Source organism: Nilaparvata lugens, chromosome 5 (genome assembly GCF_014356525.2).
Source record: "Nilaparvata lugens isolate BPH chromosome 5, ASM1435652v1, whole genome shotgun sequence".
NCBI classification, from domain to species: Eukaryota; Metazoa; Arthropoda; class Insecta; order Hemiptera; family Delphacidae; genus Nilaparvata; species Nilaparvata lugens.
This window is the reverse complement of record NC_052508.1, coordinates 60,946,803-60,970,257: the sequence shown is the minus strand read 5'-3', so window position 1 is coordinate 60,970,257 and position 23,455 is coordinate 60,946,803. Positions and strand designations below refer to the sequence as shown.

At 36.5% G+C, this 23,455-nt stretch overlaps 1 protein-coding gene across 3 annotated transcripts in view; it reads right to left on the bottom strand.

The window, feature by feature from the left end:
* Nucleotides 1-23,455, bottom strand: part of LOC111048774 (dual specificity protein phosphatase 15) — a 70,255-nt gene that overhangs the window by 23,484 nt on the left and 23,316 nt on the right. For all 3 annotated transcript variants that reach the window (XM_022334741.2, XM_022334743.2, XM_022334740.2), the window contains 2 exons: nucleotides 16,901-17,017; nucleotides 9,332-9,456 (listed from right to left, as the gene is read on the bottom strand). In XM_022334741.2, coding sequence (XP_022190433.1) covers nucleotides 9,332-9,456; nucleotides 16,901-17,017 — 242 coding nt within the window. The remainder of the gene's footprint in view (nucleotides 1-9,331; nucleotides 9,457-16,900; nucleotides 17,018-23,455) is intronic.

The window sequence follows — 23,455 nt, the reverse complement described above, 5'->3', positions numbered from 1 at the left end:
TTCATCTTTCTGATCATCCGAGATACAACATTTTTAGTATAATGTATATTTGGACTGTAAATTTTTGTGATCTTTATAAAAGTGTTTTCATAACCTCATTTGGACTATTTTTATCAAAATTAGGGAGAGGAACAGTTTTGGGTTTATCCTGTTGATTCTCTCCCAATCATTAATTTGATGTTGTGATTAAGGAATGTAATAAATGAAATGAAATAAATGAAAAAGCACAGAAGAAGAAACCCTATCTTCTTTCCGTTGTGTGGTTAAAAGTTGAAGAATAGGTTAGGGGTTGAGTTTATGCTTTTGAACGTCAGAATGCTGGTATTATTCAGAGCTTTAAATAATTAAATACTGTATTTCATACTGTATTCACTGGAAGTTTTGAAATCAACAGGAAGTTGACAAACTCAAGACTTGATACACTACGGTTGTCAATCCGGGCTAATTCTCGATCAACTGAGATCTTGATTAAGTGAATGTCACCCCCCTATTCAACCCTTACTCATTAGGACGCACATATTATTACTGATTGATGTTTGACAACAAGAAACAACTTTTAAATAATATAAAATAAATAATTCATGCCTATAAATGAAAAAAGAACCTACGAAATCTTCATTTAATTGGGTACATTCAGTCTAAAGCTGCGTACACATATACGCGCTTCCAACCCGCACCGAGCACGCTCCGCCCTCGTACCGCCCTCGTTCCTCCATCGTACCGCAGTCGCTCCGCCCCCGCTCTGCAGTCGCACCCATCATGAACGTTACGGAAGATGTTAGATCTTCTCGCGTTCCCCGGCCGAACCACTCTTGCTCCCCGGTCGATCATCAATCGCTCTGCTGGAGTGACGTTCGGTTGCGGAGCAGAGCGAAAGTCTGTACGCACCTTAGGAATTTAGGGTCCTAATCAGCCATCCATATCAATAGATAAATCGAAAAAAGAACCTCCAAAATCTTCATTTAGTTGGGCATATTCTAGGAATATGCTGAATCTAGGAATTTAGGGCCATAATCAGTCCTTAAGGACAACCAAGTGGGCCTTAACAAAATCGCAGTCGCTCAAACAATGCCAGTAGGTCGTGCTTGTCAAAGTCAAAGTGTCGTTTTTGGAAGGAGCTAGACATGCATGGAATGTAATCCTGAAGAGATAGTATTATTATAAGTGTATGGCTTTCAATGGTGGGGTGATCGAAGGGTAGTTCAACCTCGCCGTATATAGTCCAAAGTTCCCTAATGGGAAACATTTGGAAAAGAGGTTTAACTCAACTCGAACGACCATAATTTTTCGCCAAACTGCACAGAAAGCAGCTGTTTTCCAGTCCCTACGTGGATCTGAAAGACATTGTTTGCAGACGACTCTCGTCTGACGTCAGAACAGGTTTCTTTCCGGCCTAGGCCGGAAAGATTACCCTTTCCAGCCGCTAACATGGAACTAAGAAAGGTGATCAAAAAACAGCTGATCAAAAAACTTTTCATTATTTGTGTTCATCATTCAATAATTAAAACATTTATAATGATAATATCATCTTATTGTCATTTGAAAGAATAAAAAAGTATAAACTCAACCTCCCACATAATTGAACATAATCTCTTAGGTTATTTAGACAAATCAGAATGAAAAATAAAAATACTTGGACAATTTCCTGATATTCAGATTACCTCAGATTTGCTAGAGCTATCACCTTCCACTTCTGCTTTCGGAAGTGCTTAGTAAACAATTATTATAATTTTATATATATATATATTGTTTATTTTTGTGTGTGGCGAAAAATAGCGTTCGCACCACGGGCAAAAATGTTTTTCCGGCTCTCATTCTTTTCTGGTCCTCGGCCTACGGCCTCGGACTTGAAAACCGATTTCGAGCCGGAAAAGTCTCATTTTCTTCTCTAGGTGCGAAATATACTATTTACTTTCCTTGCCCTATTACCATAGGTAAGGAAAGTATTGCTTTCCGAAAAAATTAAGTTACCCCAATTTCTAAATTTCAATACGTTTCAAGGTCCCCGGAGTCCAAAAAAGTGGTTTTTGGGTATTCGTCTGTGTGTGTGTGTGTGTGTGTGTGTGTGTGTGTGTGTGTGGTGTGTGTGTGTGTGTGTGTGTGGTGTGTGTGTGGTGTGTGTGTGTGTGTGTGTGTGTGTGTGTGGTGTGTGTGTTGTGTGTGTGTGTGTGTGTGTGTGTGTTGTGTGTGTGTGTGTGTGTGTGTGTGTGTGGTGTGTGTGTGTGTGTGTGTGGTGTGTGTGTGTGTGTGTGTGTGTGTGGTGTGTGTGGTGTGTGTGTGTGTGTGTGTGTGTGTTGTGTGTGTGTGTGGTGTGGTGTGTGTGTGTGTGTGTGTGTGGTGTGTGTGTGTGTGTTGTGTGTGTGTGTGTGTGTGGTGTGTGTGTGTGTGGTGTGTGTGTGTGTGTGTGTGTGTGTGTGTGGTGTGTGTGTGTGTGTGTGTGTGTGTGTGTTGTGTGTGTGTGTGTGTGGTGTGTGTGGTGTGTGTGTGTGTGTTGTGTGGTGTGTGTGTGTGTGTGTGTGTGGTGTGTGTGTGTGTGTATGAGTGTATGTGTGTGTGTATATGAGTGTAAGTGCGTCTGTGTACACGATATCTCATGTCCCAATTAACGGAATGACTTAAAATTTGGAGCTTAAGGTCCTTACAATATAAGGATCCGACACGAACAATTTCGATCTGATGCAATTCAAGATGGCGGATAAAATGGTGAAAATGTTGTCAAAAACAGGGTTTTACGTGATTTTATCGAAAACGGCTCCAACGATTTTGATCAAATTTATACCTAGAATAGTCATTGATAAGCTCTATCAACTGCTACAAGTCCCTATATCTGTAAAAATTCCAGGAGCTCCGCCCCATCTATGCAAAGTTTGATTTTAGATTCCCAATTATCAAGCTTCAGATACAATTTAAACAAAAAATTCCAAATGGAAAAGATTGAACATGAAAATCTCTACAATTAATGTTTAGTAACATTCTCACCTAAAATTTAAAATAAGCTCGAAATTCTAGAAAATGTGATTATCCAATTGCAAACTGTTGGCAACTGATGATTCTATTAAATGATTCACTTTGAAGAGATAGCAGACTTCGTGTGTCTCCAGCGTTATTGCCCTGTCACCAGCTGGCTCAAATCTTTAAATAGTGGACTTGAGATGCGCGGGAACACTAGCGTCAGGTGATCAATTTTCATAACGGCAAGGAAAGTTGTGTGAGTGCGCCACACCAGATTTTCAAGCTAGATTTCAAGTGACAAATCGATTATTTGTTTAGTATGGTTAGTAGTTAATCATAGTGTAGTTAACCTGGTACTCTAGTACTCTAATAGTAGTCTACTCTATCGAGATTGTCGATAGTGGTATCGACATGGATAGTGGATAGTGTTATGTTGTGACTACTGTCGATACTACGATAGTAGACTATGCAAGTCGACTAGCGCTAGCTCACTAACCTCTAGCCAACCAGCTATCGTGTAAACCCGGAATTAGTCTTAGTATGGCGTGAAAGTAAGCTCTTCTCAAATGTATACAGTTTTTCCGGCTCGGAGGAACAAGCTTGTTCTTGCAAGCGGTTGGCAGTTCAATAAGTGAATGGTCACTTTACGGTCAAAGGCCGACGACCCTTGGGAACTGATTCCATCGGCCACAACCACTCATCGCGTGTCCACACTACTAAATTCTTAGTGAAGAAAAGGATAAGAAAACGGAGAGGGTGAAGAATGGGGTCGAACGCAGATTACAGAGGGAAGAGGGGGGAGTATGCAACATTCAACTTCAACAGCCATGACTGTTGTTCTAGCTTCTGAATCAAACATCAGCTCTTTAAATTTCAGAGCAGAAATTAGTTCAGAGAGCTTATCCGCTATCTACTCTGCGAAGCTTCAATAGCATTTAAAAAATGTACTTTATAAATTGATTTTAATAAAATGCAGATAACTCGTATGCGTATATAGGCCTACATTAGTACAGTAAAAAATGTATTTTGCCCAGTGAATAATGCCCACATGAGCTTTCAGCTTGTGCGTGCGTAAACTAATTCTAGAAAATCTAAGATTTAGATTAATTTGAATTTATATCTATATTTAATATAGAATATTGGGGCACCGAGATTCGCTCGTTATTTATTTATTGACTTTTGATAAACCGAACACAATTCTTTTAAATGATTGGGGAAGTACTAACAGGCACAGCCCAAAACTGTTTCTTTCCCGAATTTTGTTTTATACACTATAAATAGTCCAGAAAGTAGGTTATGTTCCATACACTTGAATTCAGGTACAATTTTCTGTTCAAACATTTGAAAACAAAAAATGTATAATTTAGATTATATACAAACCAAACTGAATAACAAAAAAACACTCACTAATCACTTGAAATTGTCAAATAATGATCAACTTTGAAAATTATGATATACTCTAGTTTAGAAGGATTATCATGTCATGTCAAAAAATCAGATTCTGTTGATCAAATCGTTTAAATTGTCTAGCTAGATAAAATTTCTCGCTGATTGATTATGATTACACAGCTGGAAATAATTATGTCTCTCTCCCACACAGGCACACGCATCTTCTATTATCGAGAGACGACGAAATTATCATCTGTTTTCCAAGGATGAATTATCCTTTTAATATCGTTCAGCGAGTTTTCCAAAGAATGAGACCTAGTGCAATCAAATCTTTATATCATAAACCTACTATGTTCCAAATTTCGTGAAAATCGTTAGAGCCGTTCTCGAGATCCGTAAAACATAAATAACCAGATATATAAATACAGAAATTGGTCGCTTAATATAATAGGATATCAATTCAATGTTCGATCGACATAGTAAGGTATTTTGAAAAAGAATAAGCACTCATATAGAACGTGTGAATAATATTATTTTTATTAACTAAAAGAAAATAAAAAACGATGATATTTATAGAAATAACGAGCTAACAAATAAGTTTGCGAAGCCAACGAAATGTGCGTGGAGACGTGAGGTTCAGAGCAATCTTTAAAAAACTATCAAAAAATAAAAACAGAAACTATATTTAAGGGGAAAAAATTATCCATCACAAATTGATGGTTTGATACAAGAATTCATTCGAACCTGGTCTCATGTTTGGGATAACTCGCTCAAGGGACATCATGCAAGCACAAGCTCAGGGATTATTTGGACTTCACCGATCACGCTTAGCAAATAAATAGATAAACAAAAATTAATATACAGTAGATAGATAAATGCCTTCTTATTTACACTTAGCAATATAAAAAGTGATGTGGGCAAAATTGAGGCAATAAGAGCCCCCCTCTTCCACTTAACCCACGATTATTAGAAACAGTACAATATGAAAATTAGAATATACTTTACAATTCAAAATTGAATGATGAATAACAATTCAAATGAAACAACTGAATCAATACACTACAAATTTAATAAATAAAAAAAACCAAGGAAACTAAAAGCACGAAATCGTAATAGTAAAATCTAATTTACTCACACAAAAATCAGTAGTGAGCGATATTGAGATAAATCAAACAAACAAATGTGTATGTAAAGGTCCGATTCCATAGCGACGTCTCTAACCATACGTCTACAGCCGCGCTGTATATTACTGTATATTATTGCGGTCTATATGTTGACTATAGCCTACAATAGTTGGCTTTAGGAATTGGGCCTTTACAGATAGGAATAAAGAGAAGATGGAATATCCAGATTGTTATTGATATAATCGGTGACAGTGGGACTTTTGTTGTGTGGCACCTCTATTGTCTAATTCCAAATCGCCAATTACAGCGTCAAATCCCAGGGTGCAATACACTTGAGACCGATTACACTGATTGGATCAATGCTTTATACATGAGAGGGGATAATTCCCCTTAAATTTATGATGCAGTAATTTGATCTTATGGTGGGATATGTTGATGTATTTCTCCGTGTCGTTTCCTTTTTCTAATGCAGTAATTGAGAATGGAGCGATATAATATTATGATCTTGACTCTACTAAGTTCTTCTACTAATATAGACCAATTACACTGATTGGAATAATGCTTTAAATATGGGAGAGGATAATTTCGCTCAAATTTATGATGCAATAATTATAGTATGGAAGGGAATGTTGTGGTATTTCTCCGTGCCTTTTTCTTTTTCTAATGCAATAATTGAAAATGAAACAATATATTATGATCTTGACTCTACTAAGTTCTTCTACTAATAGAGACCGATTACACTGATTGGAATAATGCTATATACATGAGAGAGGATAATTTCCCTCAAATTTAGTATGCAATAATTTGATCGTATGGGAGGATATGTTGTGGTATTTCTTCGTGTCTTTTTCTTTTTCTAATGCAATAATTGAAAATGAAGCAATATATTATGATCTTGACTCTACTAAGTTCTTCTACTAATAGAGACCGATTACACTGATTGGATAAATGCTTTATACATGAGAGGGGATAATTTTCCTCGAATTTATGATGCAATAATTTGATCGTATGGGGGGATATGTTGTGGTATTTATCCGTGTCTTTTTCTTTTTCTAATGCAATAATTGAAATTAAGCAATATATTATGATCTTGATTCTACTAAGTTCTTCCACTAATAGAGACCGATGACACTGATTGGAATAATGCTTTATACATGAGAGAGGATAATTTCCCTCAAATTTAGTATGCAATAATTTGATCGTATGGGAGGATATGTTGTGGTATTTCTTCGTGTCTTTTTCTTTTTCTAATGCAATAATTGAAAATCGATCAATATATTATGATTTTTACCAAGTTCTTCTACTAATAGAAACCATGCATTAATTTCTATGATACATATCTATATCTTCACCAAGAGAGGAAAGGTGCAGATAAAATTATTTCCTGTATACAAAGAATGAAAGAATGAATGACTCTAGAGCAATAAAGATCTTAGAAGAGAACCCAAGGGGAAGGAAGCTACGAGGTCTTCCACGCAAGAGCTGGCTGTAGGATGTGGAACAAGATTTGAGGAAGGTGGATATCAGGGGATGGCGAAGGAAAGCTGCTAACAGAGAAGAATGGAGAGGCATTTTGAAGGAGGTCAATACCCTAAATGGGATGTAGCACCAAGGAGTAAGTATACAGAGAATTATCGAAAATTGAGTCATCTATTAGGGATAATGAACATGAAATATTTATTGTAGCGTTAATTCTTTGTGATAGAAGAATAAAGGAAAAACTGAAGGGAAAATTCTATAAAACACTCGTGCAGCCCGCGTTGACATACGGAGCGGAGACCTGGGCAGTTAAAAAACATATGAACACAGACTGGAGGTTACTGAAATGAAGATGCTGAGGAGGAATAAATAAATAAATAAATATTCATTGGTCATAAATATTTCCAGAATACATGGACTATGTCAGACAGTCAAAGACAACAAAAACTATTAGTAAAATATACTAATATACCAATTAATAGGATGTACAGTACCGTAACACTTAACTCCAGTCAATTTCAAAATATTAATTAACAGTGTACAAGCACATAGAAATCAATAAATCTTTCAAAACCCGCTTAAATTGGCTGAGTGGCAGCTGCTTAAAATGGTCGGGAGTGTGATTATACAATTTAACAATTGTGGCGTAACTAAAAGGGATAGAATCCGAAATAAAAAAATAAGAAACAGAATGAAGGTTACAGAAATATCAATGAAAATACAAGAAAAAATATTACATTGGTACGGACATGTGGAGAGAAGGTAGGACGATTATGTGGGAAAAGAGATCGACCACTTAGATGTCGAAGGCACTAGAAAGAGGGGAAGACCAAGGAAGAAATGGGAAAATTGTATCGTCCAAGATCTTGGTAGAGAAAGGACTAACACAAAACAAGCTCATGACCGAGACTCCTGGAAGCGATTGACCCGAAACGCCGACACTACCTCAGTGGGAAAAGGCAGAGAAGAAGAATTCAACTTTTTTCAAATCCTATAGTATTATTAAATAAATAAGAAAAGTATTATATTTTTGAAGAGAAGTGATGGAATTTACTGTGGTTGAATTTGAAACACCACTGACTGCTTCAAAATGAGCAACCTTAGCAACAGAGAAGTTTAGGGAATTTGCGATTCTGATTTTGTCCTCTACTTTATTACGTAGCTTCAACTCTTTTGAGAACTAAAGTTCTGGATTCAGAAGCTAGCTTTCACTGCTGTCTCTTTTCTATTAGTAGTTTAGTATGCAATGGGTTGCATGTCTTGGGGAAATAAAAATAACATAATCAGTTTTTGGCAATAAAACTCACTGCTACTTGGAAGAGTTCGCCCAAACTGAAGCAATGTGACATGCATTTCAAATAGAAAGGGCTGCAAAAATTTCCATACATCTATAATAAATAGATTAGCAAAGCATTCCATACTTTTTCTCAGAATAGAACATTGATTTGATGGATCGTTATTTTCCAATATGGGAGTGACAAAGTCGAACGGGTTTGAGGATCTTGAAAGATTCAAATATGTTTCATTTATCAGTGGAACAGTTAATTTGTTTTACTTCAAATGGAGCCGACTTTAGGGAAGAGATTACAGATAATCACTTAGATGTAGAGATTAATTACATTAGTGACGGATGCTCGTTAAAGTCACTACACCAAGTAAATTGTCATTTTTTGTAAACTTCAAAATCAGTTCCTGGTTGTAAACACCCCAATCTGGAATCTCTCATCATAATTCACATTTCATTGTATTTACCATGCACTAGTTCAGAGGATCCTTGGAAATCAACCTTGGGAAAAATTACGTGATATTTATCGTATTCGGTAGATTTATCAAATTAATCATTGCCTAGATTGAGTGTTAGATTAATTTATTGATTTATTTAATTTCCTTTGCCAAGTCTGGAGAGACCTATTACAAACATCACGTTACAGAAATACATTAAAAATCGATAAAGAGAGAACACAAATTAAAAATATAGATAAAATTACTTCATTCAGGGCTTTCAGACCCCAACTCCGCCTGTTAAAGATTTTTTCATTTTCATTCAGCTGTGTAAAGTGTTTCATAGTAAACACCTTGTTTTTGACGAATACGAATAGCTGAGAAGAAACATATTAATCAAGTTTATGCCAAATTAATGACACTCAGTGACGCTCCTTTGCAGGACGATAAGTCCTGTGAATATAAGGACCTAAGATGATTTCTTAGTGGTAATTTAAACACTGTGTTTCAAAGAAACACAAAGAAACTTTCCATCACATTGTCTAAACTACAAATATTGTTTAGTCCTGGAAAACAACATCAACAAAATTTGAATTTTTATTGTTAGCATTAAACAGAAGTAGTATCATATATTTTATATGAAAAGAATTGTTGATGTTACTCACCAGTGTATAAGGACGTTTCCTCCTCTTAGACGGGCGGCATGAATAAAGTCGTTGCACAGAGGAAAGTATTGCGTCAAGTTTTGATCGGGAGTATCTGACGCCATCACACACAAATAGTGTTTATCCTAAAACAGAAAATCAAAAAATGATAGAAACTCAAGAATCGATTAAATGTAATGCTTAAACTGAGCAGAATCGAAATGAATTAAAATAAACTATAGTAAGGTCCACGTTATAATCGCAGTGGAGAAAGAAAAACGTTGCCGATCCTCTGTATTGGCAATGCCTTCTATAGACGGTAGCTGATACAGGATTATTGAAATAATATCAACGGTTCATTCTCGTTTTAAATAATCAGTTATATTTTATTGAGCAATAAATTATATATCTCAATAATTTCATAATGAATTACATGATTAAGATGAAATATTTTGTTAATTGATTATTAATTCTACATTGCTAAAAGACGATCTAGCAACAGAACAAAGCGAGAAAGAGATAGCGCTATCCGCTTTGTTGAATGTTAGACAAGGATAGCAATACCATTGTTAATCAAACATTGCCATTATAACGTGGACCTTACTATAGTCATTGAATCAGTTTCGTAGAAAGCAGGCCTTGATTACTTTTAGCAATTGATATTAAATTTAGGTTATATTAGTACTCAGAAATTATTGCAATTATCTTGGAGATCTACCAAAATGTGACTCATTCAATACATTTTTGGTGGACCTCACTATAGTTGATTGAATCGAGCCTAGATATCAGGGACAGAAAAGGCAAGCTCAAATTGAAAATGGGGACGGGCGAAGCGAGCCTGCTGGTCTTCTTTCTGAATGATTCAGCCGGGGTTCCAGGAGGCGGAGCCTCCTGGCTAGACCGATAAGGCGAGCGAAGCGAGTCTGCCGGCTAGTTTCATATAAAACACAAGTAGTTTCGGCGATGCTATTTTCAAGTGTTTTATATAGAATATAAGGAAAGGGTACCTGTGAGTGGTGGAGCAGGAAGTTAAGGAAGAAGAAGGAGAAGAAGAAGAAGAGAGGAGTAGAAGAAGAAGATGAAGAAGAAGAAGAAGAAGAGAGAAGAAGAAGAAGAAGAAGAAGAAGAAGAAGAAGAAGAAGAAGAAGAAGAAGAAGAAGAAGAGAAGAAGAGAAGAAGAAGAAGAAGAAGAAGAAGAAGAAGAAGAAGAAGAAGAAGAAGAAGAAGAAGAAGAAGAAGAAGAAGAAGAAGAAGAAGATGATGATGAAGAAGAAGAAGAAGAAGAAGAAGAAGAAAAGAAGAAGAAGAAGAATAAGAATATTATTATTTTTCACATAATTTGATGATTTTAAATTCAAGGAGTTTCGTTCTGTAATATCTATCTCGATTCAGAGAGGAAAAACACAGAAAATACACATCTTAAAAATCTGGTGTGGCGCACTCACACAACTTTCCTTGCCGTTATGAAAATTGATCACCTGACGCTAGTGTTCCCGCGCATCTCGAGTCTACTTTTAAACAAAGATCTGAGTGACAGGACAATAACGCTGGAGACATACGAGGTCTGCTATCTCTTCATAGTGAATGATTTAATAGAATCAACAGTTGCCAATAGTTTGCAATTGAAATAATAACATTTTCTCGAATGTCGTGCTTATTTTCAATTTTAGGTGAAAATGTTACTGAAAATTAATTGTAGAGATTTATATGCTTAATCTTTTCCACTCAAAATTTTTTGTTTAAATTTTACCTGAAGCCTGATAATTGGGAATCTAAAATCGAACTTTGCATAGATGGGGCGGAGCTCCTGAAATTTTTACAGATATGAGACTTGTGGCAGTTGATAGAGCTTATCAATGACTATTCCAGGTATAAATATATCAAAATCGTTGGAGCCGTTTTTGAGAAAATTTCGAAAAACCCTGTTTATGACAACATTTTCGTCATTTTAGCCGCCATCTTGAATTGCATTGGATCAAAATTGTTCGTGTCGGATACTTATAGTGTAAGGACCTTAAGTTCCAAATTTCAAGTCATTCGGTTAATTGGGAGATGAGATATCGTGTACACACACACACACACACACACACACCACACACACACACACACACATACATACATACATACATACAGACCAATACCCAAAAACCACTTTTTTGGACTCAGGGGACCTTGAAACGTATAGAAATTTGGAAATTGGGGTACCTTAATTTTTTTCGGAAAGCAATACTTTCCTTACCTATGGTAATAGGGCAAGGAAAGTAAAAGTTACCTTAGATCTATTTTTTCCATGATACGATATACAATAGTTGTAGAACAATGTAGAACTCATAAAAATGAATGAATCATGTCAGGAACTTCAGATTTAAGAACCTTTGAATGAACCAGTCCATGAATGAAGCTTACTATGTTTCTAGGCTGTGTTCATTTCCAAATTTTCAAACCGAGCCAGCCCTATCACAACCAAAAGCTTCACAGACAATCCACGATTTTGTTGCAGGGCTTTAATAGATCTGCGGTTGTTCAGCTTAGGGTATTAAGCGGCTTGCTTTTGAAATCAAAACCATTTTCTTATTCAGAAGTACGAGGCATTATCTCTTAGCATTGATCCCTTTTGATGTGGTCTATTATCGTCAATCCACCTATCTACCGTCATCCATTACTAGCAAGTCCTTTCATATGATGGAGTGCTGGATTATACCTCATAGAATGACCATGAAACGGCACGTATGTTCAATAAAATTCGATCAATCAATCGATTGACTCTTCTGCAATAAAATTCTATCAATCAATCGATTGACTCTTCTGCAATTAAATTCTATCAATCAATCGATTGACTCTTCTGCAATAAAATTCCATCAATCAATCGATTGACTCTTCTGCACATAGGATTGCTACGTAAATCGTTAAGGACAAAGGACATTACGTAAATCGATAGGATGATGTGTAAATTAAGGAATTTATGTAAAAAACCGAAATATATCAATTTATAAAATTTGTTCATCGACATTTTAAGTAAATCGATAAGACTTATTTAAGAACTACTGTTAAATAACAGCTCGAAATCTTCAACCAATCACAAGCGACTAATCACTACCTCCGTAAACAAAGCCATAGTGCATTCTGGTGACGTCAGCACAGGTAGGGCTCCTACACCAATAAAAAATGTTGATTTAAGCTGATCTATATCAGCTAGTGTTTTTATTGGTGTAGGAGACTTACCTGTGCTGACGTTACCATCAACCACCTGTCATGCATTATGTCTTTGTCTACGGAGGTAGTGGACTTACATCTTCATAGTGAAAGCTCCTTCGATTTCATTAGTCCATAACAAAAATATTGCCCCATAGACTGCTGCATTCTAACGAACAAATACGGTACTACCTCAAACAAATCCCTCCTCCAACTCTCAAACAACACCAACTCTTCGACCAATCACAAGCGACTAACACCTTCATAGTGAACGGCCATTCACTCTCATTGGTCGTTCAAAAAAAAGGAGTCACACAGCTGCCATTTTGTAGGACGGAACCATTCCAACCAATATTTAATAGTAATCTTGTTTACAAGAAATATCGAAGCAAGCTTACTACAATGAAGATGCTTCATGGTGGACGTCCGTGAAGTTGGCCGACATGATAACAGCCCACCAAATTAAACTGATATGAATCGTTAATTTAGGTTTGTTTTGACAGATTTGATGTTTCTTTTGGCTTCTAGATATTAGATACATGTGTTGCAATTAGTGCAGGCAAACTCCACACAATTCAAATTTGTCAAAAATGTTATAAATCATTAGTCTACATTTAACGCTTGTTTAGAATTCTCAAGTACTAGTTTCGGGATCGTTAATTTAGGTTTGTTTTGAAAGATTTGACTCCACACTATTCAAATTTGTCTATAATGTTATAAATTATTAGTCTAGCATAAGTTTAGATTTAACGCTTGTTTAGAATTCTCAAGTACTAGTTTCGGGTGACACTACAGTGACTATTAATCCCTCCTCAGAGAATAGTTTAATTTGAGACTGTGCTTAGCAAGGTAATGGCTAGACTTCAGAACTTTTGTTGACAATTAAGTTCACAGCAAAGGAAAAGAGCAGTGAAAAAGAAATATGGGAATGAAAGTGTTAGTAATTTTCCTCAATTTAATGAGCCTCATTCAATGAGATAACGTTTTATGAAAGGAAAAAGGTTCTGAAATAATCCCAACCTAAACATAGTTGATTTAATAATTTTCTTCGCTAGTAAATTGCATAATTTAGAGTGGAAAATCTAAACAAAGGTAGTATCTCCTATTGTGCAACGTCACCACGGAGTATAGTCGATCCAAGACAAATTTGAATATCATTAACAGCTTGTAGGAAACATATTTTGGGAAGCGTTTGGTTTCGTGGTCGCGCTGATAAGCTATTGAGAAGATAAGTTGAGTTCCATACACTTGATACTCCCGTTGTAAGGGTGACCACTTGGAGGGCAGAACTCGTCTAAATACCATTTTTGAGTTTAAAGAATCACTTCCCGGTGTTTCGGAACCCATCCAAGGGCCAAGCCATACGAAGCGTTTTTTGAGTTGTTCTCAGACGAGTTGGCACGGCAAGAATCTCTGATTGACTGATTAGCAGCTGATTCCCGAACGCCAACCCAATCAGCCAATCGGAGAGTTTTCTGCCCTGCCAACTCGTCTGAAAACGCCTCGTGTGACTTGGCCCTTGAGCCAAAACTAGTAGGTCCACTCATCATCATCCGTCTCATTACCCACGCACAAGTCTAGAGCGCATGTGGGCATCATCCTCAGAAAGAATCTCTCTAGACAGTCGCAACTCGCTTCCAAACCAACACTCCTACAAGCATGGAAATCGATGGACTCCATGAAAATCGTAGCGTTTTCAAACAAAACGATTCAAGGAAAGTGACGAAGATCTCACATCCAAGTCAAGTGTGGTTCACAAGGGACGGGCAGCCATAAGACCGGTTTACGTCGAATCCATGGAATAGTTTGCCACCAAAAACGATGCACTGGCTAAGAGATGAGGTAGCTGGGATAAATTGTTGAGTAGTGTGGTACAATGCGACGGAGAATGTAGTGACTCGAGAACAAGCCGTAAACAAACGCACCACTGCCTCGTAAACGCCCCCTTTTTCGGTCGTATTCTTCCGCCGCGATAAAACTCCGGCGTTTAAGTATTCTCGGATATTGCCTACATTCTACACTGGCTGCAACGGTAAACATTGAAATGGGGCTTCCAGGGTGTGAATAGCGCCGGAACAAACTCTGTGGTTTTCTGGTTAAATAGTAGTTAGAATTGCGAGGTGGTTTTAAAAATGCTGCATTAGAATTTGAACTGAATATCTTTCAAGTATCTAAGAACGTGGTTGACAATAAACACCAGTGAGACTCTGAATAACAAAATAAATGTAGGAGAAAAGTTAATTTTTTACAGGTTCTGTCAGTAGTTACTATAGTTTCCCTAATTCACAGTTCTGAAATTCCTAGCTACAATCCTAGCTAGCTAAACTCTGCGAATAACTCTCGGAATAGAACGAAAATTCATGAAAATAATTAATTTCAGACTAAAATTTATAAGGAAACATTCCAAGGAGATGTCGGGAGCCGCCATCTTCCAAAAAAATACACAACAGCTCACTACATACTCTCTAGAATATTTAAAATATAAAACCAGACATGAGCTCTGGAGGTTACATAACATAAACTGAAGTAACAAGGAATTTATTAATAACCATTGATAGATCCAGGTGTAATAAAGTCGACGTTCATTGAAGCGTCCAAACGACACAGCTATTACGCTCCAGTAGATCAAGTTCAAATAATAAACAAGAATTGCATATTATTTGTACATAAATAGCCGATCAGTATAGAGCTTCTATTTTAAGGGGGATGGGGGGAATAAGTCGATGAACGTAAAGAAGACGCATCAACTGACAAAGAGGTGTTTTCACTTTCACATTATCGACTGCTACCATGCAAGTTAGCTCTCATTTGCATACGTAAATACTTGTTGAAACTATAGTGAGGTCCACGTTATAATGACAGTATTTGATCAACTTTGGTTTTGCTATCCTTGTCTATCATTCGACAAAGCCGGTGGTACTATCCTTTTCTAGGTCCACAATGATGCCAATTATGTTTTTGACAGTGTAGAAATATAATTAATTAATGCAGAGAATCGGCATCGCTATTATTCTATCTTTATCCACTGCCATTATAACGTGGACCTTACTATAGAAACCTTGATTTTCGATGTTTTCTTTTTTTTGTGCTTCAAAGAAAACTTTTATTATGAATTAATTTTTCAAAAAAACTAGCGAAGCTGGAAGTTTTGCTAGTTTTTTTCTATCTTTCAAAGAATAAACTAAAATACAGTAACCATAAGACTACGATAAAATATCGAACATTTTCAGATTTGTTTTTGAATAATCCCCAATTTGTACTGTCAAATGTAAAAATGTAATCTGTAATGTATTGAAACAAAAGAGACAAGAACAAGAGTAATGTGATTTGTATTCACACTATGATTCAAAACTGTGAGCATACACTTCTAGACCTCACTCAACTTGTTAATGAAAAACTTATCAAAAAAGAAGCAGCTTAACTAAGACACCGTTCAAGAAAACCATTATGGTGACCAGAGAGTATATATTTATTTATAACATATAATAAAATACTGGAACGAAATACTCTAAATCATAATACTTCAGTATCTCATAATAGGTTACTCTAAATCTAAGAGTTACATTCTATACTCTCTGATGGTGACACGAAAAGAATGAAGAATTCACATAAGCCTTCCAAAAACTCGGCGATCACCAATCAAAAGGTTTCTATCAAGTCTCCAATTTCTTATTTATCAGTTTTATGTCTTAGTTTTCTCAGTTTTTTGTCTCAGTTTTCAGTCTTATTTATCAGTTTGTATGTTCAGTTTTTCAGTTTGTATACTCTCTGATGTTGACACGAGAGAGAATCAAGAATTCACATGAGTCTTCCAAAAGCTCGGCTATTGTCAATCAAAAGGTTCTATCAAGTCTCCTATTTCCTTTGTTCTCAGTTTTCTTCAAGTTCTACAGTTTTTTGACCTATCATATGGGCTGGGGCCTTCAAATCATTCTTTATTGTCAAAAGAATTTTACAAATACATGGACATCGTTGCCTATACTTGATTTATCAGTATACATTATCAATCTGATAAATTCAAAATTGTAGTGGATACATTTTTTTAGACTTAAAATTGTGTGCAAATGAAGTTATCATTAAAGTTACGTAGGTAACATAACCTTTAGACTGTGTATTCCAAATTAAGGTTTGAAGCAGTTTTGGGCAAATGCCTTATTTTTTTTTACCTGGATTATATTTCCATATGGATAAATGAATAAATATTCTAATTGTAATTGAAGAAAAATAATAAGTTTGCAACAGAGCACGTTTTAATATATTAGTTGTAATTGAAGAAAAATAATACGTTTATTATTATTACAAGTTTTTTATGCCTCAATGAAGAGAGAAAAATTAAAGTAGCAGAAAGAATACAAGTTGCGGAAGATTTGTAAAATAGAGTTGTGATTGTTGACCTACCGAATGAAGTTTTCTGGCAGCGTCGTGAATGGCAACAATGTGCGTAATATTGTGTCTGTCCAGCTGGCTGGCATCTTTCGAGTCTCGGTAGTTTCCCACGTAGAGCCCGGGAAGCACCTGAACAACAAAAGAAAAACACTTTTCTAACTTCACACCAAAATAACAAGAAACTAAGCCCCGGTTGCACAAAACCCGATTGAATTTTAATCGTGATTAATTTCATGAGAGCGAAACAGAAGGCTCTTTCGAAATTGATCGTGATTAATCCAACGAGAACCAATCAGAGAAACCTACTTTTCGAAAAAAGCCTTCTCTGATTGGTTCTCGTGAAATGATCACGATCAAAATTTAACCGGCTTTTGTGCAACCGGCACCAACTAGGCTAATAAGAATCAACTATAACCAAGGCTAACTTCAACTCTTTGGTCACGACTCCAGGTCCATATTATGCGTTTTTTCAGTCATTTTCATAGGGCGTTTTTAGAGTCAGCAGGGCAGCAAGCTCTTTGATTAGCTGATTGCGTTGGCGCCTGAGAATATGCCTGGAAAAACACTCAATATGGTTTGGCCCTAAAGATGCGAACAGATCGAATAAGTCGCGGTGTAGATCGATGCCAGCAAACAACTGTACATTGAAAAACATTTCGGCCCGGTTGCACAAAATCCGGTTAAATTGTAATCGCTATTAATTTCACAAGAACCAGAGGATTTCTCAAAAAGAAGGCGTCAATGATTGGTTCTCGTGGAATTGATCACGTTTAAAATTTAACCGGCTTTTATGCAACGGGCACTTCGAGTCGTTGATATAGATATAACAGATGTAGATGAAGAACGCTAGCGAGCTGCATTCCACATATCGATCTGACCGTTCTTTTCGTACCCTAACGTCTTCTCTTTCAAATTTACAGAATACAGCTCTGGGATTCATGTAATCAATTGGCACATACTGATGATGAGTACCTCTCCATTATCCATCTACATTACTACATTCAAGTATACTATATTCATACATACTACATACTACATTCAAGTACAGCATCACAAGAATAATGATAGTGAAGCCTTTTATTTATTATGAAACGTTCTTGTTGGGCTTGACATAGGCGTAATTCGTTAACCGTATTTGAACTTCATGAAAAAAAACTAAAGCTCAGGACAAACTGGACTGCAGCAAACGTAAGAATACAAACTTTTCTTTTTCACAGAGCATTGTTGATAAACGTTCAGCATTGTAGAACGCGCAACGTTGCATAATATGAATGCAATCTGAACAAGAGCATTTGCTCATGGGGTTGCACGTGAATGATAAAATTATAATAATGTGTTGAGGTAGGAGTGGGGTGACGATACGCTTACATTCTGTAATAATAGTTATTTATTGTGAAATGCAAGTGGCAGGTTATGTAATCAGTGGGTTGCCATGGTAACCGTTTGTCGGGGCAAGCGATAAGTCGCTGCTTTAAATCATTCAGGTGGGAAGAGAGAGATAAGCTCACTTAATCCGAAATACAGCGGCTGTGGTGACCATATCCTCGCCACTCTAATCAGCAAATTCAACCTGAATGAAACCACAACCTACACTTGTTATCAAATTACTTGCGTGCTGGAGTGGCATTTTTCGCAGAAATGAGTTTCCAGTACATCTGATAAAAAATCAAATGATCATTTTTATGCTGACTGAGCATATTCCTAGAAATAGTGTGCCAAACATGTGCGTGATACGAGAGTGGAGTTCTGAGTAGGGTTATTTTATAAAAAGACAATAAGATTTATCAAATGAAATGGTTAGTAGGTAAATCCATAGAGGAAAGATAGCATATAACAAGATATCCCTCGTAATACGGCGCTTATGCTCAGGCAGAGAAAACTTCTATACTTCTTAAAACTTCTAAGATTGTCTGTCTATTCTAGGGCTAAGGATACTGAAAGATAGCTCATCAGCGCGATCACGGAGCCAGACGATTCCCTTAATACACATGTATACTAGCATTGAAAAAAAGTTAGCATGAGAAGATATACAATGGTATAGTTCGTTTATGCTCCAAATTTCACTATTAACTCTAACCGATAGTCCTACACTTTGTTCAAATTAACTTCTGACTTGGGATGGACAGGCACATCAGAGAAGGCATACAGCGGCAGGGATACAACGGCGGCTATGTTACCGTTGTTTACCGGCTAGCGTTCTCTAATTTCCAGTGAGTATTCAAGCGCTCATGTTAAACTTAGGAAGTTTCCTCTCTGCAATCACAGACTCGACTGACTCTATTCGACAAATTGACAACTACGCTTCCACCTATGACTCAATCCATCACTGCAATTGGCTGATCTCCCTCCATTTCTCTCCGCCGCAGATTAGGTGACATTGAACGTGGTTAAGTGGTAGAGTGGACATTATTGTTCAACCTTCGCCTCATCCACAAATAGAAAATCATTCAATTCTATTTTATATTGTTGTAGTTATCCATATTGAATGAAAATACTATATTGAATACGATAATTTCAATCTAATAGAATCTATGAGGACGGAAAATAAACATTTTGTTAATAGCTTTGATGTAAAAGCAGCTTTATACTGTACAATAGTAGGGCTATATTTTGTATTTCAAACCGTATATCGTAAGGAGGCGATATTCTGTTGCGGAATATACTGTGATCTCTAGTCAAAAAGCTTTCACTCATCCTCTTGTTCTATACTTTCCCTCTCACTTCCCTTTTATCTTCATCTCACTCCCACTCCATCACTGAGCAGCCGCCGGCGGCACAACTTGAGAACAAACACTGGCACAAAGAACAATCGCCAGAGCTAGATTGACTGGAGGGGTTGCTCTAATTTGTGCCTTGTCGTCTCGGTGCTACACGATAAAAGTTAACGGTCGCGATTTGACAATTCCGTTCTGTTGTCGCTTTTCATTGTTACACCTCAGCAAAGTGGAATGGGAAGTCGGTACGGAAATAAACGAAAAGCTTGATGAAAGCGGTGAAATGGAACATCTCGCTGTGACATCCTCTCTCACTTGCTTTATAGTACGGTCTCTCTTGTATATGATGATTAACTGCATTGTTCCCTCTCGCCTTATCACACTGTTAATGTGTTGGCTTTCCATTTTAACTGTTATTACAGTGGCAGGGATCAACGCTACCCTATCAATGGCCGACGACATATTACGAGGCCGTGCGACATTTTGCTGTCTCAACCGATATAAACTTGTTGAAAATGGGCGCAATTTATGCACCGAGGCGTGCGGAATCGGTACGGTAGTCACCTTTCCCGTACAACATACAAGCTGTGTAGACTATTAATGCATTTCCCACGAAGAAATGTTGTATCAGTCCATTAAATTCTATTCACATCCATTATTGATAACAGACAATCTGAATTCTCATCTGAATGAGTTCAAAATACCACTAAAAAAGTATCACAATTTTTTGCATCGCCGTCATCAGTTTTCCACACAATGGCAGAGAAATCTAAATAGTAGGAAGCTAAATATTCATTCTAAATTACTGCAAGGAGATAATTATCTATCAAATGTATTCTTTGATGAGAGAGTACTGAAGGTGAATTAATTATAAATAACTGGAGTTGCATATTCAATCAATTTACTGGAAAAAGGAGTTGATATTAATATAACTAGCAGATAACCCGTCTTTCGGGTATTAAAAAACTTGACCTACTGGAATCTTGAAGAATTGAAAATAGGCCTATAACCATCCTCTGTAAATTAAGAATCTTTATACAAAATTTCAAGTTAATCAGTCCAGTAGTTCAGATTTGATGATGCGTCATTCGTGAATTTCCTACCCTGTACGTGTATAAACCAATTCTTTCCTTTATTATATTATAGACCCGTGCCCCGCAAGGGTCTATTTTGAAACTTGACCTACTGAAATCTTGAAGAATTTGAAATAGGCCTATAACTACCTAGCCTTGTGTCAGAGTTTTCAGGTCACAACTGATCGTTTTCAGGTGTTCTTTCAGCATGTCATAACGACTGTTGTAGGCCATCCAAGACACGGCAGTGGCCTGAGAAATATTTATTTTCCATACTGAGGTCTGAGAATCGAACTCGGGACCTTTGAATTATTAAGTCAACCTCTAATCCGGTCAATTAAGTTAAATGAGAATGAGATGATAGAATCTATAATTATAATTATATAAAAGCGAAATGGCACTCACTCACTGACTGACTGACTGACTCACTCACTTACTCACTCACTCACTCGCAGAACTAAAAATCCGGACCAAAAACGTTCAAATCTGGTAGGTATGTTCAGTTGACCCTTTGGAGGCGCACTAAGAACGGATTTGGAAAAAAATTCCAAAGATACGCCCAAAATCTGCGTTTTTCCAGGGTTTTATTTTTGCTTTTTCTCAGATTTATCGAGAACAAATGAACAGAAATTGTTCAAATTTAGCACAGAAGCTCAGCTTGGGTGTAATAATGTTGTGTTAGAAGGAATTTGAAATAACGTCAAAGATACGCCCAAAATTAGTCCAAATTTGGTACAGAGGTTTAGCTAGGGTCTAAAAATTTTGTAATGAGGTGACTTTAATATTTCATCAAAGATACGCCCAAAATCAGCGTTTTTTTCAACGTTATTCTCAGATGGATATGGCGAGCGAAGCGTGCCTGACGACTAGTAGCAGATATAATTGAAAGTGAACTGTGACCTTAACAGTATTGTTAGTATGAAAAATCAATAGTTAATTACTTTAAGAATCGTTGAAATAAAACAAGACTTGGGCTTGAATATTTTTGTTTCTAGTAAAAATCATCGTTGAAGAATTCATCTACCAGCATTAGCGGAATATAAAATGAGGACAAAGATTACAATTGTAGATAAAGTGAAAAAGTGCACTAGACTCGCCTACAGCTATTAAAAATAGCTGCAGAATGGAGATTATCATGATCATGAAGATTGTGAGATTGGAGAACAATGCTGGGTTAACAAAAGAACATGACAAGGAGGGTGAGAGGACAATTAAGTAGTGGGTGTTAATCTTCTGTCAGATCATGCACAATCTCAATTTCAACAAATTCGTGAATGAAACGAAACAATAAATTGAAATTAATAATTAATTTCATTTATTCGAATGCTAATGAACTAATAATTATTATTAAACCAAAATCCAAATTAAATGCTGTAAATCACCCCTAAGACGTCTTTTACTGCAAATATTGACAAGAGGGTTAACAGCTAGATGGAAATTCGATGAGAGCTACTATCCAAAAATTATCTGCCAACCCGGGAATCGAACCCGGTACCTCCTAATTGCCAGTCAGCTTGCATTTACACCAAACTGACAATCTCTAATAGAAGCGCTCATTTTATACGAAGCCATAGCGGCCAGTCAGTCTACAGATGGAAATTAATGAAAAATTGTATTTATTCAAATGCTAATGATTTAATAATTATTATTAAACGAAAATCCAAATTAAATGCTGTAAATCACCCCGAAAACGTCTGTTACTGAAAATATTGACAACAGGGTTAACAGCAAGATGGAAATTCGATGAGAGCTACAATCCAAAAATTATCTGCCAATCCGGGAATCGAACCCGGTACCTCCTAATTGCCAGTAAAGAATGTTTAAATGATAAAAATGCTGATAGCATACACCATTTGTAAATAACGTACCGGTACTGTACTGTATTCCTTATTCTTATAATAAGTATATCATTAAAATGATAGGGAGAGGAAAAATAAGTTAACTTTGTGCTACTCCTCTTCCAAATTTAGATAGGGTTACACATAGTCCGAAATAGGTTAAAACTTGTTCTTCACTTCATTCAAAACATTTTCAATTATGTTCTATGATATGCGTTTTACGTGGTAGGCCTATTCAGTATTGCAATCAATGCGGGCTATGACAAACAAGGCAAGATCAATACCGGAAACGGAATGATTTTAATCAGCGGAATCATGATAATCGGATACATCCCCCCTCCCACTGGCAGTTTAGGGTCGATAAGCCAACCCCTTGCACCCTGTATAACCTGACCCCCACCCCAACTACTGTCAGCTCGCGATTTGAATAGCAACCATTCGAGTATCAAACTATTCTCAAACTATTGTCTCGTTATTGTTGCAGAAGCTCAAGCGGAATCTTTACTTATGACAAGATATATAGTCTGTGCAAACCTTAGGCTGGCCACTAACGGTAGAACATGCATGATAAACATCCATGTCTATTATGATACACGCATGCTTTGTCATCAGCGAGAGGCTGATAACATAAAATAGACAACCAATAACAATAAATAAACCACTGGAAAAATACAAATTATAATGATAGAGAAATAATTTAATCTCAAATAGAGCAGCGAAGGAAAAATAGCAAAAATCTGTCAATAAAAAAAACATAGCATCTACATACTACAAGACTTCTCACCGCTGTATCTTCCTAACTTGGGAACTCAACGCTCTCACTTCCTAAGTGAATAATTTCAAAACAAGATTTCAATCAGCTATTCAACCTCAGACTCGAGTAGTGACTTGTAACAAGACCACTTGAAGAGGTGTGACTAAATTGAATAATACGATTTCAGT